Below are 14,866 nucleotides of genomic sequence, written 5' to 3' on the forward strand. Positions count from 1 at the left end.
GAGATGCATCAAACCTTGTAAAGACTGGACAAATTAGGTAAGTTTGGTTGCCATGGGTAACCCATCATTTTATAGCATGTACTTGATCAGGGGCATTTTAAGAGAGCAGAGGGCCTGTGTGCAGTATCTACCATATATATAACCACCTATACGTGTATTTTTGTATCTGAATCGAAGATAGAATGCAGTAAGTTACCTGGACCTCTTTTTTTTTTTTTTTTTTATTATATTTTATTGATTGTGGTGTAATCTGTAAATTGTTTATATATGAGACCTTTTAAACACTGTTTTATCAAGGTCATTTAGGTTATCACATATGGCACTTAAGGTGCATACACACAGAACAATATATTTCAACGATATATCGTTCCATGTGTATGCAATGAATGACCAACGATCCGCGCTCCCGCTGGACGATAACGACCATCGTCCATGCATGCAGACCAATCTTGACTATATCATTCTCTCTCCATAGAGGTCCGCGATTGTTGATTAAGGGTCGTTGGTGGTTTTTTGGTGTGGATTAACAATATCATTCATCCAGCACACCAGGGTTTTTAAAGGGATATTGTTATCGCTGACGATCGTCCCATTTTTACCCAGCATTAGCTTAGCCTGTGTGACAAATAATTTATCACATACGGAAAAAAAATGCTCGGTTAAAAAACAATTGAAAACCTTCAATTATTTCTATCCACTACTGTCACCACCAAGATTTGATTCACAACAAAACAGTTTGCGGAAGTTATTCGGTTCTCCAAGACTTTTGTCCCACTTCAATCTAAACCTAAATTAATCACGGTATAAAGAAATTAAAAAGAACATGCGCCTAATAGTGTAGTATTTTCCATAAAAGCTTAAGTGCTCAAAATTAAAGTGATTTCAAAACGCTTATCTGACATCCAAACGTATACCTTATTAGTGGGAGAGAAAAGGGATCTGTGTATCAGCTGGAACACCACAAAGAGGTAGATGAAACAGCACCTACAGTTCATCAGCTGAAAATCCTTTGAAGAGGCTCATAGGGGCCCATAAGAGGAAACAACAATATAGTGTAGTACTTTTTTCACAAAGAATCGGAATAGTAGACAATATAACTGCGTACCAGATTGTGCGTAATATACAGAATGTAGTTATCTACTCCTAGATGTTCCTACAGTGTCCCACTACTAATCCATAAACCATGTGCATCAGAAAAGGACGGCGGGCTTCAAACCAAAATAGAAAGCATCCTCAGTCAGTACACTTTCAGGTATTATTGGATACAAAGACACAAGGGCATAGAAAGACAAGAAGAGAGATTAACTGTTAAACACTTATCTTTTTTGCAGGTAGCAGCAGTCCACACTATAGGGAGGTTAGGTCAGCAGTCCCATTAACCACAGTTATCTTAAATCAAGGGCTCAATAACCAAGCAGGTACTTTTTTTTTTTTTTTTTTTTTAAGAACACAAAGATAGAACATAATTAAATGTAATTTTGAGTGACAAAAACAGTAACAATGCTTTCATTATAAAATTGATAAATTACATACTGAAATACCAAACTGTAAACAGTTTAAAAAAAGCAAAAAAAAAAAAAAAAAAATTAAAACAGAAAATGCACACATTTTCTTTGCAAGGGCAAGAAGATTTTAAAAAAATTATCACCGAATCATCAAAACAATTATCAATTTCTCAAATCAATACAATACATTTTAAGAATTTTCTTCTACCCACACTCCAACTCACCGAAAGCAAATCATTGTAAATACTAGTGATTCTGTTAATACCTGTACTCTCAAAGCAGTCAGGAAAAGCGTATAATGAAATATCTTTTTAAAAGAACATCACTGTATAGTCCAGAGGTTTCTGAACATGGTCCTCAAGGCTCCCCAACAGTTCAGGTTATAGAGGTATCCATGTTTGAGCACAGGTGACTTAATTAGTACCGGAGTCAATTTGATTTAACCACCTGTGCTCAACCATGGATCTCTCTAAAACCTGAACTGTTGGGGAGCTTTGAGGACCACGTTCGGGAACGTCTGGCATAGTCATTAAACTGGTCATAACCACCAGCACATGTGCATATAAAGATATTAGGTAGTTAGGAAGAGATGTTATTAATATATCCCCTCTAAGGGCTAACATTGTTGGCATATTGCAAAGACCTAATCCCACTCATGATAAGTATGAATCATGAACAAGACTTCTTTGATTAAGTTCCCTGTAAAGATATAATAGTAAGACACTGAAATTGCCCCATTTTCATTTTGAGAGTTCAAAGGGACCTTATCTGTAAAGCTTCCTACACACTATACAATTATTGGGCCAATTTGCGAATAATCGGGTGATTGGCCCGATTGTATAGTGCAGATGTTCCCAAACTATGCGTCGCGGCACCCTGGGATGCCTCGGAACACTAGCAGGGGTGCCTCAGGTTAGTGGTCCAGCACCATATCAAATTATTTCTGGTCAATGTAATGTAAATATGTAGACAAACAGAAGCGCAAATCTGTCCACCACCACATACCCGAACCTAAGGATGACCAGTAATCACAATTTACTACATTTCTTTCTGAATTTCTCCATAACAAAATTAAACTTAGGGGTGCCATGAAAACAATGCTGATACTCTAGGGTGCCATGATTCAAAAAAGTTTGGGAGCCACTGGTATAGTGTGTGTATGAACGATTGTTTCACCAATAAAACAGTTAGAAAACATCCACAAACACATTCCTTCCATTATCTCATCTGTCGGTCTAGAACGAAACTCTCGGCCTCAATTTCCCAATATCAAGCAGTGTGTTTGCATTCTCAATAATCTGCCCATATTCCCTATGTTCTCCTGTCACTATGTCATCCTCCTTGTGGGTGGTCATATGAAAAATCAGTGTGATGGAAAATCTATGGAAAAATTGCATAATGTGTAGCACAGATATTGGGGCTTTCAATTTCCGAAAAATCAATCCATTCCTCATTCAGATCAAACAAATCTGACAGTGTATAGCTAGCTTAACTGTCCCTTGGATCCAGCCCACAAACATGGTTTCCTGTCAATTGTATAGTAAGAGACTGGGCTGGATGAATAAAAATAGAACACCCGCAGTCTGGATGACAGTAATTGTCTCCAAATATGCACTTTCAAGCTTTAGAGGTGTACTCTAAAAGGCACACGTCCACTAGACTATCAAATTGAGCGATTGAACGATAACGATACCGTTAGTTCGATAACAGTTTGCAAATTGTTTAAAAAATGTCTAAAACGACCAGCGCTGCGCGCTCCCGCTGGCCGTTTAGACATCTATCATTGTACAAATATGTTGTACAAGCTGACGACATCGTCAGGTTCTCATGTTTGCAGATGATTGATGTGCGTTCAGTGTAGGCACATCACAGACTGACAAATGACTGCACGATTACAATGTCATAATCGTGCAGTCTTTTGCCTGTCGTTTAGTGGATGTATGCCTTTAGTTCAAAAGGTAAAGCAACTTGTATTTCAGCGAGTAATCAGTTATACATTTCTTATTTTATTATTTCCTTATCCCCCGATTATGTCATAAGCATCACAGTCAACAAGTCCAGTCTTAGGAGTCTTCGTCCCATAGCAAACTTTTGAGGTTTAATCTTTTGTTAGACAATATATATCTTGTGCTGTCCACCATTCAATAACATAGGAAAGGTGTGCTAATCAGATATATAATATACAAAGAGAAATCCTTTGGTGCAACCAAACAAGAACTTACACACATTAGAAAAGGACTAGCACTCCAAATATTGTGCAAAAAGTAGTCTTTTATGGTGCCATATTTAAAACAGCCATAACCACGTGCAAAATCAGGCAATACTTATTTTCATTAGTAGATCTGCTGGTATCAAAGCGATATAACTGACATAGTCCCGACAGCTGTTTCGGTGTGGGTACACCTTTCTCAGGAGAATGCAGTGTTATATATATATATATATATATATATATATATACACACACACATATACATACACACACTCAATGGTTTTTGTTTATTTAAATTATTAATACTGAAGACATAAAAAGTATGAAATAACACATATGGAATTATGTTGTGAACAAAAAAGTATTAAACAAATCAAGATATGTTTTATATTTTAGATTCCTCAAAGTAACCCCCTTTTGCTTTGATGACAGCTTTGCACTCTCTTGGCATTCTCTCAGCTACATGAGGCAGTCTCCTGGAATGGTTTTGAATTAACAGGTGTGTCTTGTCAAGAGTCAATCTGTGGAATTACTTGCCTTCTTAATGTGTTTGAGACCATCAGTTGTGTTGTGCAGAGGTAGGGTTAGTACACAGTGGACACCACTATTTGACTACTGTTGTAATCCATATTATGGCACCAACCACTCAACTCAGTAAAGAGAGACGACAGTCCATCATTACTTTAAGACATGAAGGTCTATCGATACGGAAAAGTTCAAGAACTTTGAATGTATCAAGTGCAGTTGCAAAAACCATCAAACGCTATGATGAAACTGGCTCTCATGAGGACCGCCCCAGGAAAGGAAAACCAAGAGAACCTCTGCTGCAGAGGATAAGTTCATTAGAGTTACCAGCCGCAGAAACTGCTACTTAACAGCACCTCAGATTAGAGACCACATAAAGTCTTCACAGAGGACCTGATTCAGAGCCGAACGCTATTTGCGGACAGTCGTTCCAAAAAAGGGGCCAGCTATTTAAATTGAGCGCTCGCTCTTTGCAGCTTGTTGATGACGCCTCTATGTCTGTGCGAGCGAACGAAAAATGCGCTCGCTATTTTGTAAAGACGCCACTTTGCCGTTCACATCACACGTCATCTCCGGTATTTATTAGATCAATCGGGTACATCGAAAGGCATCTGAACTGCTCGCAGTGCTTGTGGTGGGTTTTTCCTACCGCAATCACTGCGAGCAGTTCAGGCTAGAAGACAACCAAGTGACGTGGTTGATGACGCTCCTTTACTAATTATGCACTCCCATTAAACGCCCTTTTCACCGTTAGGTACGCCTGCGTTCGGATCTCCACTCCCCCGTTGTCAAGCACCTTCCCGTTACCACCCACAAACTGTACATTCTGTCAATCAAATTAGCAGCCCCTCGCTGTTTTGCGAGCGCACGATTTCCGACCGCAATGAAAGGTTTGCGCATGCGCATTAAGACCCATACGCATGCGCAGTTGTGCGAACATCACTCAGTGCGAATGAGCGGCCGCTTTACGAGCGGCTTTGAATCAGGCACAGAGTTCAAGTAGCAGACAAATCTCAACATCAACTGTTCAGAGGAGACTGCGTGAATCAGGCCTTCATGGTCGTATTGCTGCGAAGAAGCCACTACTGAGGATGAACAACAAGAAGTAGAGGAGAATTGTTTGGGCCAAGAAACACAAAGAATTTACATTAGACCAGTGTAAATCTGTACTTTGGTCTGATTAGTCCAAATTTGAGATTTTTGGTTCCAACCGCCGTGTCTTTGTAAGACGCAGAGAATGTGAGCGGATGTTTTCTGCATGTGTGGTTCCCACTGTGAAGCATGGAGGAGGAGGTGTGATGGTGTGGGGGTGCATGGCTGGTGACACTGTTGGTGATTTATTCAAGGCACACTTAACCAGCATGGCTACCATAGCATTCTGCAGCGCCATGCCATCCCATCTGATTTGTGCTTACTGGGACCAGCATTTGTTTTTCAACAAGACAATGACCCCAAACACACCTCCAGGCTATGTAGGGCTACTTGACCAAGAAGGAAAGTGATTGAGTGCTGCGTCAGATGACCTGGACTCCACAATCACCCAACCTAAACCCAATTGAGCTGTTTTGGGATGAGTTGGACCGCAGAGTGAAGGAAAAGCAGCCAAGAAGTGCTCAGCACCTCTGGGAACTCCTTCAAGACTGTTGGAAAACCATTCCAAGAGACTACCTCATGAAGCTTATTGAGAGAATGCCAAGAGTGTGCAAAGCTGTCATCTAAGCAAAAGGGGGCTACTTTGAGGAATCTAAAATATAAAACATATTTTGATTAAACACTTTTTTGTTTACAACATAATTCCATATGTGTTCTTTCATAGTTGATGTCTTCACTATTAATCTACTATGTTGAAAATAATTTAAATAAACAAAAACCATTGAATGAGGCGTCCCAACTTTTGACTGTGTGTGTGTGTATATATATATATATATATATATATATATATATATATATATATATATATATATATACACATACACACACACAGTCAGGTGCATAAATATTGGGACATTGACAGAATTTTCATATTTTGGCCTCTATTCACCACCACAATGGCTTTGAAATGAAACAAAGAAGATGTGCTTTAACTGCAGACTTTCAGATTTAATTTGAGGGTAATTACATCCAAATCAGGTGAACAGTGTAGGAATAACAACAGTTTCTATATGTGCCTCCCACTATTTAAGGGGCCAAAAGTCATGGGACTATCAACTCAAAAGCTATTTCATGGACAGGTGTGGGCTATTCCCGCGTTATTTCATTATCAATTAAGCAGGTAAAAGGTCTGGAGTTGATTCTAGGTGTGACATTTGCATTTGGAATCAGTTGCTGTTGACTCTCAATATGAGATCCAAAGAGCTGTCACTCTGTGAAACAAGCCATCATTAGGCTGAAAAATCAAAACAAACCCATCATCAGAGAGATAGCAAAAACATTAGGTGTGGCCAAATCAACTGTTTGGAACATTCTTAAAAAGAAAGAACACAACGGAGAGCTCAGCAACACCAAAAGACCCGGAAGACAACTGTGGTGGATGACAGAAGAATTATTTCCCTGGTGAAGAAAAACCCCTTCACAACAGTTGGCCAAATCAAGAACACTCTCCAGGAGGTAGGGGTATATGTGTCAAAGTCAACAATCAAGAGAAGACTTCACAAGAGTGAATATAGAGGGTTCACAACAAGATGTAAACCATTGGTGAGCCTCAAAAACAGGAAGACCAGATTAGAGTTTGCCAAACAACATCTAAAAAAGCCATTACAGTTCTGGAACAACATCCTATGGACAGATGAGACAAGATCAACTTGTACCAGAGTGATGGGAAGAGAAGAGTCTGGAGAAGGAAAGGAACTGCTCATGATCCAAAACATACCACCTCATCAGTGAAGCATGGTGGTGGTAGTGTCATGGCGTGGGCATGTATGGCTGCCAATGGAACTGGTTCCCTTGTATTTATTGATGATATGACTGCTGACAAAAGCAGCAGAATGAATTCTGAAGTGTTTCGGGCAATATTATATGCTCATATTCAGTCAAATGCTTCAGAACTCATTGGATGGCGCTTCACAGTGCAAATGGACAATGACCCGAAGCATACTGCAAAAGCATCCAAAGAGTTTTTTAAGGCTAAAAAGTGGAATGTTATGCAATGGCCAAGTCAATCCCCTGACCTGAATCCAATTGAGCATGCATTTCACTTGATGAAGACAAAACTGAAGGGAAAATGCCCCAAGAACAAGCAGGAACTGAAGACATTTGCAATAGAGGCCTGGCAGAGCATCACCAGGGATGAAACCCAGCGTCTGGTGATGTCTATGCGTTCCAGACTTCAGGCTGTAATTGCCTGCAAAGGATTTGCAACAAAGTATTAAAAAGTCAAAGTTAGATTTAGGATTGTTTAGTTTGTCCGATTACTTTTGGCCCCTTAAAAAGTGGGAGCACATATAGAAACCGTTGTAATTCCTACACCGTTCACCTGATTTGGATGTAATTACCTTCAAATTAAATCTGAAAGTCTGCAGTTAAAGCAAATCTTGCTTGTTTCATTTCAAAGCCATTGTGGTGGTGAATAGAGGCCAAAATATGAAAATTCTGTCAATGTCCCAATATTTATGTACCTGATTTTATTTATATATATATATATATATATATATATATATATATATAATATATTATAGCAAAACCGTCCACTTGTAGATCCACCAGGGCCTCAACCAGAGACGAGGCCAGCACTCAATATCATGAGTTTAATCCACGAAGAAGGCTTTATAGCAACACTGTGGTAAATAGCAGATACATCTTATTCAGCATATCATACATTACAGCAGGTACGAGCTTCCATACATCAAGGCTCCTTCCCCCACTGTCAGGATCTGATGTATGGATGCTTGTACCTGCTGTAGTGTATGATATGCTGAATAAGATGTATCTGCTATTTACCACAGTGTTGCTATAAAGCCTTCTTCGTGGATTAATCTCATGATATTGAGTGCTGGCCTCGTCTCTGGTTGAGCCCCTGGTGGATCTACAAGTGGACGGTTTTGCTATATTGACATTCGTTTGGCCTTGCACCTGCTATTAGAACTTCAGGTGTTGTGCGGGTTTTTTGCATCATCTCATATATATATATATATATTATATATATATATTATACACACATACAACCACACATATAAAACAACAATATCCCATATACATATACAAATTTCAATAATTGAGCTAATTATAAAACATCAGATATACATTCAGTGTATAAATAGCACGCTCAAAATAAAAATGTCCCAACTGTTCCGAAAGGGCAAAGTACATGTTGATAAATTCACCTATAACATACATGTTGTATTACATATTTGTTGGAGTATTACCTCTACCACCACTAGTAGATAGTAGACTTTTGATTTGATGACAAATTGTCTTGGTTCTTTGGCTCTATGTTTACGCCAGCTACTGTTGAGTGTCAGATTGTCACAGACAACTGGCTCTATTTTCAAGATATATCTAGATCACTGTGAATTAAGTCATTACACTTTCTTGCCACACTGTCTTTTGGATCTACATAAAACTACTTTATAGTGATGGATACCCTTATACAATTTTACATATGGAGTTATTGATGATCCAAACCTGTTAATATTATATTGGTTATTTTTTATATATATAAATATATGTCTGTCTTTTGTTTTTATTCACCTTACTTGATGTGATGCATTTTATACTGTATTAATAACCGTCATGCTTTAAAATGATCTCTAATAGGGCGAGTTCCCCAAAGTGAGTACTTTTCTTTCTCCTTGCTTACACAGAGGTAGTTTATTCACCTGAAGAAATATCTCAAACATGTACCTGAAAACACTAGCATTATATATAGCTGTTTATTATGCTTTTGGAAGCACAAACAACCTGGAAAAAAAAGGTAATCAAAGCAGTGAAACCCATTTCTTTCATCATTGCTGTCATTTTAAACCAATCAGGAGGAAAGTTAAAAAAAATATACAACCAAACATGACAGATAATATAACATAAAAGGCTTGTGTGTGTAGGCCATTACTTGTGAAGGCTGAGAGAGTCTGGTGTAGCATATCCTAAAATGTTCAGTGCTAATAAAGATAATGCAAGCCAGCAAAATGATTTCTGGTCACTGAGGCAGAAGCCATAGAGCTTAATAGTGAAGCAGAACAGGACGGTAAGAGAACCTGCTATAGAGTGCACAATATGTAGTGTGCCCGCTTGCAGGAGTAATTCATTCTTCCTTCTGCCAGGCTGTGTGTTCCTACAAACCTTTCTTGAAAATATTCATCCATGAGTCACAAAACACTGGAAAAGACCTTATCAATTCCAGCAAGGAGTATAAAACTGTCTCATGTCATTTGCAGAAGGAAGAGTGATGTAACGTAGCAGCAGCAGTTTCTGCCGCACAGAACTAGTAACATGCCCGGGACTCTCCACAGCCTGTCCAGACCTAAACTAGTCCTGTATGATCACGTGAGCTGCCCCAATTGTAAATTGTTCTGTCAGCCCTCTGGGGATGGCAGGGTGTAAATCCCAGATATCTCCATATCACAGCTATGAATCGTCATTCCTGAATGTCTTGTTTTCCACACGGCAAAATACTGCCAAGAAGTTCTGTCCTTTGTTGCGCTGAACCTTCTTTCCTTCCTCCGTGGATGTACCCAGTTTGTCTATGATGACGTCATCTGCCTGCGAGGAAGACAGGTGAGCGACACAATTATAAAGATCACCACTTTAAAAGAACAATAATATTTAAATATAGAGAGAGTCACACTTTAGGCACCTCACCAGTTGCTCTTTTGGGACCCGCTCAAAAAGGGGATGTTCTGTGAAGTGTTTCACCATCCACTCATGAACTTCTTCCACGTCTGTGATTGTGTACACCAACCCCTGCAACATACAGCACATAGACCCATATTACACCAGGACTTACAGCAGACTGGAAATGCCACGCAACATTTTTGTTATATTACTTGGAAACATGGGTGTATCTAGAATGGGTGCAGGGTGTGTGGTGCACACAAGCCCCTGGGTCAAAAAGGGCCAGCATCGCACACCCTGCGCCCATTCAAAATACTAACCTCTCCCCCAGAGCCGTAGGAATCACCAGGAGCATGGCGGAAGCTCCGCAGTGCCCGCATCCTCAAACTTCCGCATCTAACAGAGTGCTGGTGTTTCATCCTCTTGCTATGAAGATCATTCTGCCTTGGATCTGCATAGCAGGACGACGAAATGCCTGCACTCTGATTGATAGATTCGGTTTACTTATTACAGGATACAAATCATCATAAAAATACTGGCATAAACTATCTGAGGAAGCGGGCAGTGTGCCGATGAAATGTATCACAAGTTTATGCGAATTCCACCCATTGACGATTTCCTATCCATTGCTTAGAAGCCTACTTCTAAGGAGCGGCATTGATTTTTCATTTGGTAGAACCTGCGCCAAAAGGAACTGTTTTAATGAAACTATATTAATGCCTACAGCAGCACAAACATGTTTTACATTGGCTTTGTTTTCTAATTTGTCGCTAACACTTTTTTTCTACTATCGTCCAAACCACCCATTTGGTCAGTATTCATCCATGGCCCTTCCAATAGGTAGTTTCCATCTGCTGCATAGACACATGCCATGTGCACCACTCACCCCAACACGCAGCACATAGGCATACTCTGCCAACAGCGTGGAACTGATGATCCTCCATTTATGCTTAGTCTTCTTGAAGTGAGGGTCAGGAAACAGGAAGAACATCTTACTCAACTAGAAGAAAAAGGATTCCTATAAATTATTGGCATATTTGGGTTCGGACTTCAAAGACATCATAATCTGGATATTCTGTCAGTGTGTAGTCACTTCTAGAAACTTAAAATTGCAGAGAAAATTATTAGCTAGGCCAGGTTTCCACAACCTGTTTCTGCTGAGCTAAGGTGGAACCAGAAATCCAGCCATGCAGATATGCCTATAGAGAACATTCCCAGCCCACTTTAAAACATAGTAGATAACGCTGTATATGAGATACCTGCGCTTTCTTGAAGAAGTTGGGTAGGTATTTCATAGCATTGCTCCTGATGCAGGCAATGTTCTGGTACTGGCCCGGGTGGCAAGCTCTCAGTGACCTGATCCTGTCTTGCACATAGTCGGACACCTTGACTCTTATTTCCATTCCAAGCATCAGTGTATTTGGAAACAAAGGAGACAACTCAACTGCAAATATAAGTAAACAATACACACCTATTATTTATTGCCAAGGAAATATGGAACAAAAATGAATTTGAATCCCTGACTAAATTTCTCAAACTTATCTAACACAATTATGGGACAGATAAAAACTGTGTCATTGGTTTACCATTAATGTGCCAGTGACCAGACTTGAAGAGTACAATAAGGCCTCCTTCACAAAGGACATAGAAGTTACATGCAGTTATCGTGGATGTGTCAGGAAAAATACATTTATTTTTTTACCAGGATGGATGTGTAAGAAATTGGATATGTGTTATAAAGTCTCACCTATCCTGGTGTATCAACACATATTTCCCTATAGATTGTAAGCTTGCGAGCAGGGCCCTCTTAGCCTTATGTATGTCTTTTATTTATGCATGTATGTATGTCTTTTACAACCCAGTATAATGTTAATTCAAATTGTAAAGCGCGACAGAATTTGTTGCGCTATATAAGAAACTGTTAATAAATAAATATATAATAAAAGAAAAAAAAAAAAAAACTAAAAACACTTTTTTTTGCTGGTGGGGGTTTGTGGAACAACAGCATCATAAATCCTATGATTTGTATTATTTACATTAAATAAATAGGGATGGTGATGTGTAACATAGCACTTAAAAAAAAAAAAAAGAAGATTTCCATAAGTTTTCCAGTGGTTTTGCTTTTAGTAAACCGTGCACTTTCAAAACAGCCAAAACATTTTTTTTAAAAACTAGCGGCTTTGGGAAACCCCTCTGCACTAAACAGACCCAATCGCTTACAAAAGTATTTTTATTTGGGTTTTTCATCCCATGGGCCATGTAATACAGCCTTTTACAATGAGAGCTGTTATCCTAAGATAAAAGCAACACATTTTCTTTTGTTATGACCAAAACAGAGCACCAACACTTTTTACAAGGTCTATCAACTTACAATGTAAAGTAACCACAAACAAATAGCATTTCAGACCAGAGGACCATCATAATACGTAATATTTTTTTTTTTATCATTTACTTTAAAACAATGTATGTAAACACAAAGGAAATCTAAATGTACCTAGCAAACCACCATATCCACAGCCAATGTCTGCAAACTCAACTTGATACACTTGTTTTGGCTCTTCTGCGGTGTCCTTTACATCATGAATACAATCAGATGATAATGTCTCAAAATGTTCAGGATAGTATTCTGACCAATCCATTGCTTCAGGTTTTACCGGACTGTAAAATAATAAAAATTTATAAATGTTAATTATTGTAAAAAAAAAACAAAAAACACACAAATCACTTCTTCTAAGTCAAAGTTAATTATTCTCATTTGCTCTTTGAATCTCCTTTCAGAATGAAATATATATAATACACAAACACGTTTACATGCATGCACACAGGTGTGAGTTACACTATACTATAGTGCAACGTCTTGTCCTCCATATGCAGATGTACTACAAGTCATATAATCGAAGCCAGATATAGATGGCTTGCAACTTAAATGCTGTTATTTGAGTAATGCACAGATGGCTGCAGATGACACTTACTACTGGAAAGTGTGATCTGCTATGGGATTAGAGTGGGCTCTCTGCCTGTAATAGCGTTTCTGAGGAAGGGACACCGCTTTTCCCGGCTCGGACACCGTGGCACATGGCTGTAGCTGTGTCTGGGACATGGCAGCGCCGTCCCCCATTCACAGCCTTTCCCACAGAACCCACACCAGCAACAACAACGTGCTTCTGCAGTACAATGTGCTGATGCGCCTTCCTTCCTAATCCTGTCGCATAGAAAACGCCGCTCTCATCACGTGATACTGAAGCAATGACGTGACCCAAGTAGTGTTGCCGCCGCCATTTTTGAGTTTGGCAATCGCTGTTTTTTTTTTTTTTTTAATGAAGATGAGCTTTAAAAGTATTCCAGAATAGTTAAATCATTATTTTATCATAATTTTTAAATTCCCCTTAGTGTTATTATTAGTGTAGGTCTGACGAATTTGTTTCCTGCTTCCATGAGAGCACTTATTTTTTCCCAACATGATAACCGATTCATAAATGGGAAATGTATCCTGTGGGGTGGTACATAATATAAAATATGTCATGTAAGACATTCCTCTTCCTTTCAAATAAAAATGTGAACATTTAACTATGTTGATGATGACATCCCTTTAACAAGATGTAATCGGCATCCTGGCGGACGGGATATCAGTGGTCAGAATCCTGGCCATGGAACCCCAACAGTAATTGGAATCCTGCCTCCAGAACTCCGACTGCTGACATCCCAACAGTATTAGGCTTGGCTCATACTCGCCGACATTCTGGCAGCCCGAGAGGTTAAGGTTAGGCTGCAGGGGGGTTAGGATTAGGCTGCAGGGGGGAAGTCTAGGGTTAGGCTGCAGGAAAGGTGGGTTAGGCTGCGGGAAAGGTGGGTGAGGGGGAAGGTTAGGGTACTTACCTGCAGGCATCGGTATTCTGACTGTCGGGATGCCACTGTCGGTATTCTGACTGCCGGCAACCCAACCGCCAGGTTCCCATAGCCAACCCCCTTTTACACCTAACTTCTGGAGAGACATGTTTTTAGGATTCTGGGTCATACCTCACCCACAGGCTCATATGAAATGCAAAGTATTTTGCCTGGTAGCATGGCCATCTTTCAAGCAGTCAGTCAAGGTAATGGCGAACAGGTGTAATGTGGCAGGAAAGGTGCTGGTTAAGTAACTGCCTGGCTACTGAGTGCGTTACCAGCAATGAGCATAGCAATTTTGTCTCATTGTAGTCAGGGTCGCTGTGACTTTTGATGAGTCTGGGTCCTGGAGGACATGACCTTTGGAGGAGGGGAGGCTATATACATTACGATATTGTACACCCCATCAGGGACCTTGATCCCTGCATATGCCTTTGCTGCACTCCAGGGCACCTACAGAGACACGGGCGATCTGTACCCATTCCCCCTCCTCTAGCCTCTAGTAGTAGTTTGGGGTAGAGAATATAAATTCATGTATCAGTGTGCAAAATTCTTCTGAGGGAACCCCACCTCCGCACCCCCACACATGCCGCGTTTTTTCCACCTCTTTCCCCCAACAAGAGCCTTTCGTCCCACCTCTCCCCCTCCCCCCCTTCCACGTGGGTCATTCACGTTATTAAAAAAATGTGAACGTAGGTGCAGAGTTAATAATCAGAATATATGCACAATCCTTCAATCATTATTGAGTAAGAAAGCTGGCTTACATGACACTCACACCAGACAGAAGAGTTCTATGCGATCACGTTACCTCCCCAAAACACCCATTTCACAGAAAGTGTGGCTGCTGATGGACGGATAAATCTGTTCACGGTAGCGATCTTTGTCAATAACCGTATGGCTGATCCTGTGCATGTACAATCGCCAATCTTTTACTTTGGCACATGTGCAGTATGCTGAAATCCGCAAGATGCATCCA

The 14,866-nt window shown here is 39.9% G+C and overlaps 1 protein-coding gene across 1 annotated transcript; it reads right to left on the minus strand.

Moving 5' to 3' along the window:
* Positions 1-8,405: 8,405 nt before the first annotated feature.
* On the minus strand, positions 8,406-13,234 carry METTL1 (methyltransferase 1, tRNA methylguanosine). Its single transcript, XM_088466234.1, has 6 exons — positions 12,978-13,234; positions 12,500-12,663; positions 11,265-11,449; positions 10,892-11,005; positions 10,033-10,134; positions 8,406-9,933 (listed from the first exon to the last, which is right to left on the minus strand). The coding sequence occupies exons 1-6, from the start codon at positions 13,121-13,123 to the stop codon at positions 9,799-9,801; spliced, it is 846 nt and encodes a 281-aa protein (XP_088322360.1). The 5' UTR covers positions 13,124-13,234; the 3' UTR covers positions 8,406-9,798.
* Positions 13,235-14,866: the final 1,632 nt, after the last annotated feature.

This window comes from Taudactylus pleione, unplaced genomic scaffold (genome assembly GCF_031769625.1).
Source record: "Taudactylus pleione unplaced genomic scaffold, aTauple2 ptg000065l, whole genome shotgun sequence".
Classification (NCBI taxonomy): domain Eukaryota; kingdom Metazoa; phylum Chordata; class Amphibia; order Anura; family Myobatrachidae; genus Taudactylus; species Taudactylus pleione.

Excerpts from the sequence above, each read along its gene's own strand:
- METTL1 (XM_088466234.1), bottom strand. The coding sequence starts at position 13,123 with ATGGGGGACGGCGCTGCCATGTCCCAGACACAGCTACAGCCATGTGCC. Across the intron at positions 12,664-12,977 it reads GCAGATCACACTTTCCAGTA|TCCGGTAAAACCTGAAGCAA; the intron begins GTAAGTGTCATC and ends ATTATTTTACAG. Across the intron at positions 11,006-11,264 it reads ACTTCTTCAAGAAAGCGCAG|TTGAGTAAGATGTTCTTCCT; the intron begins GTATCTCATATA and ends TTTTTCTTCTAG.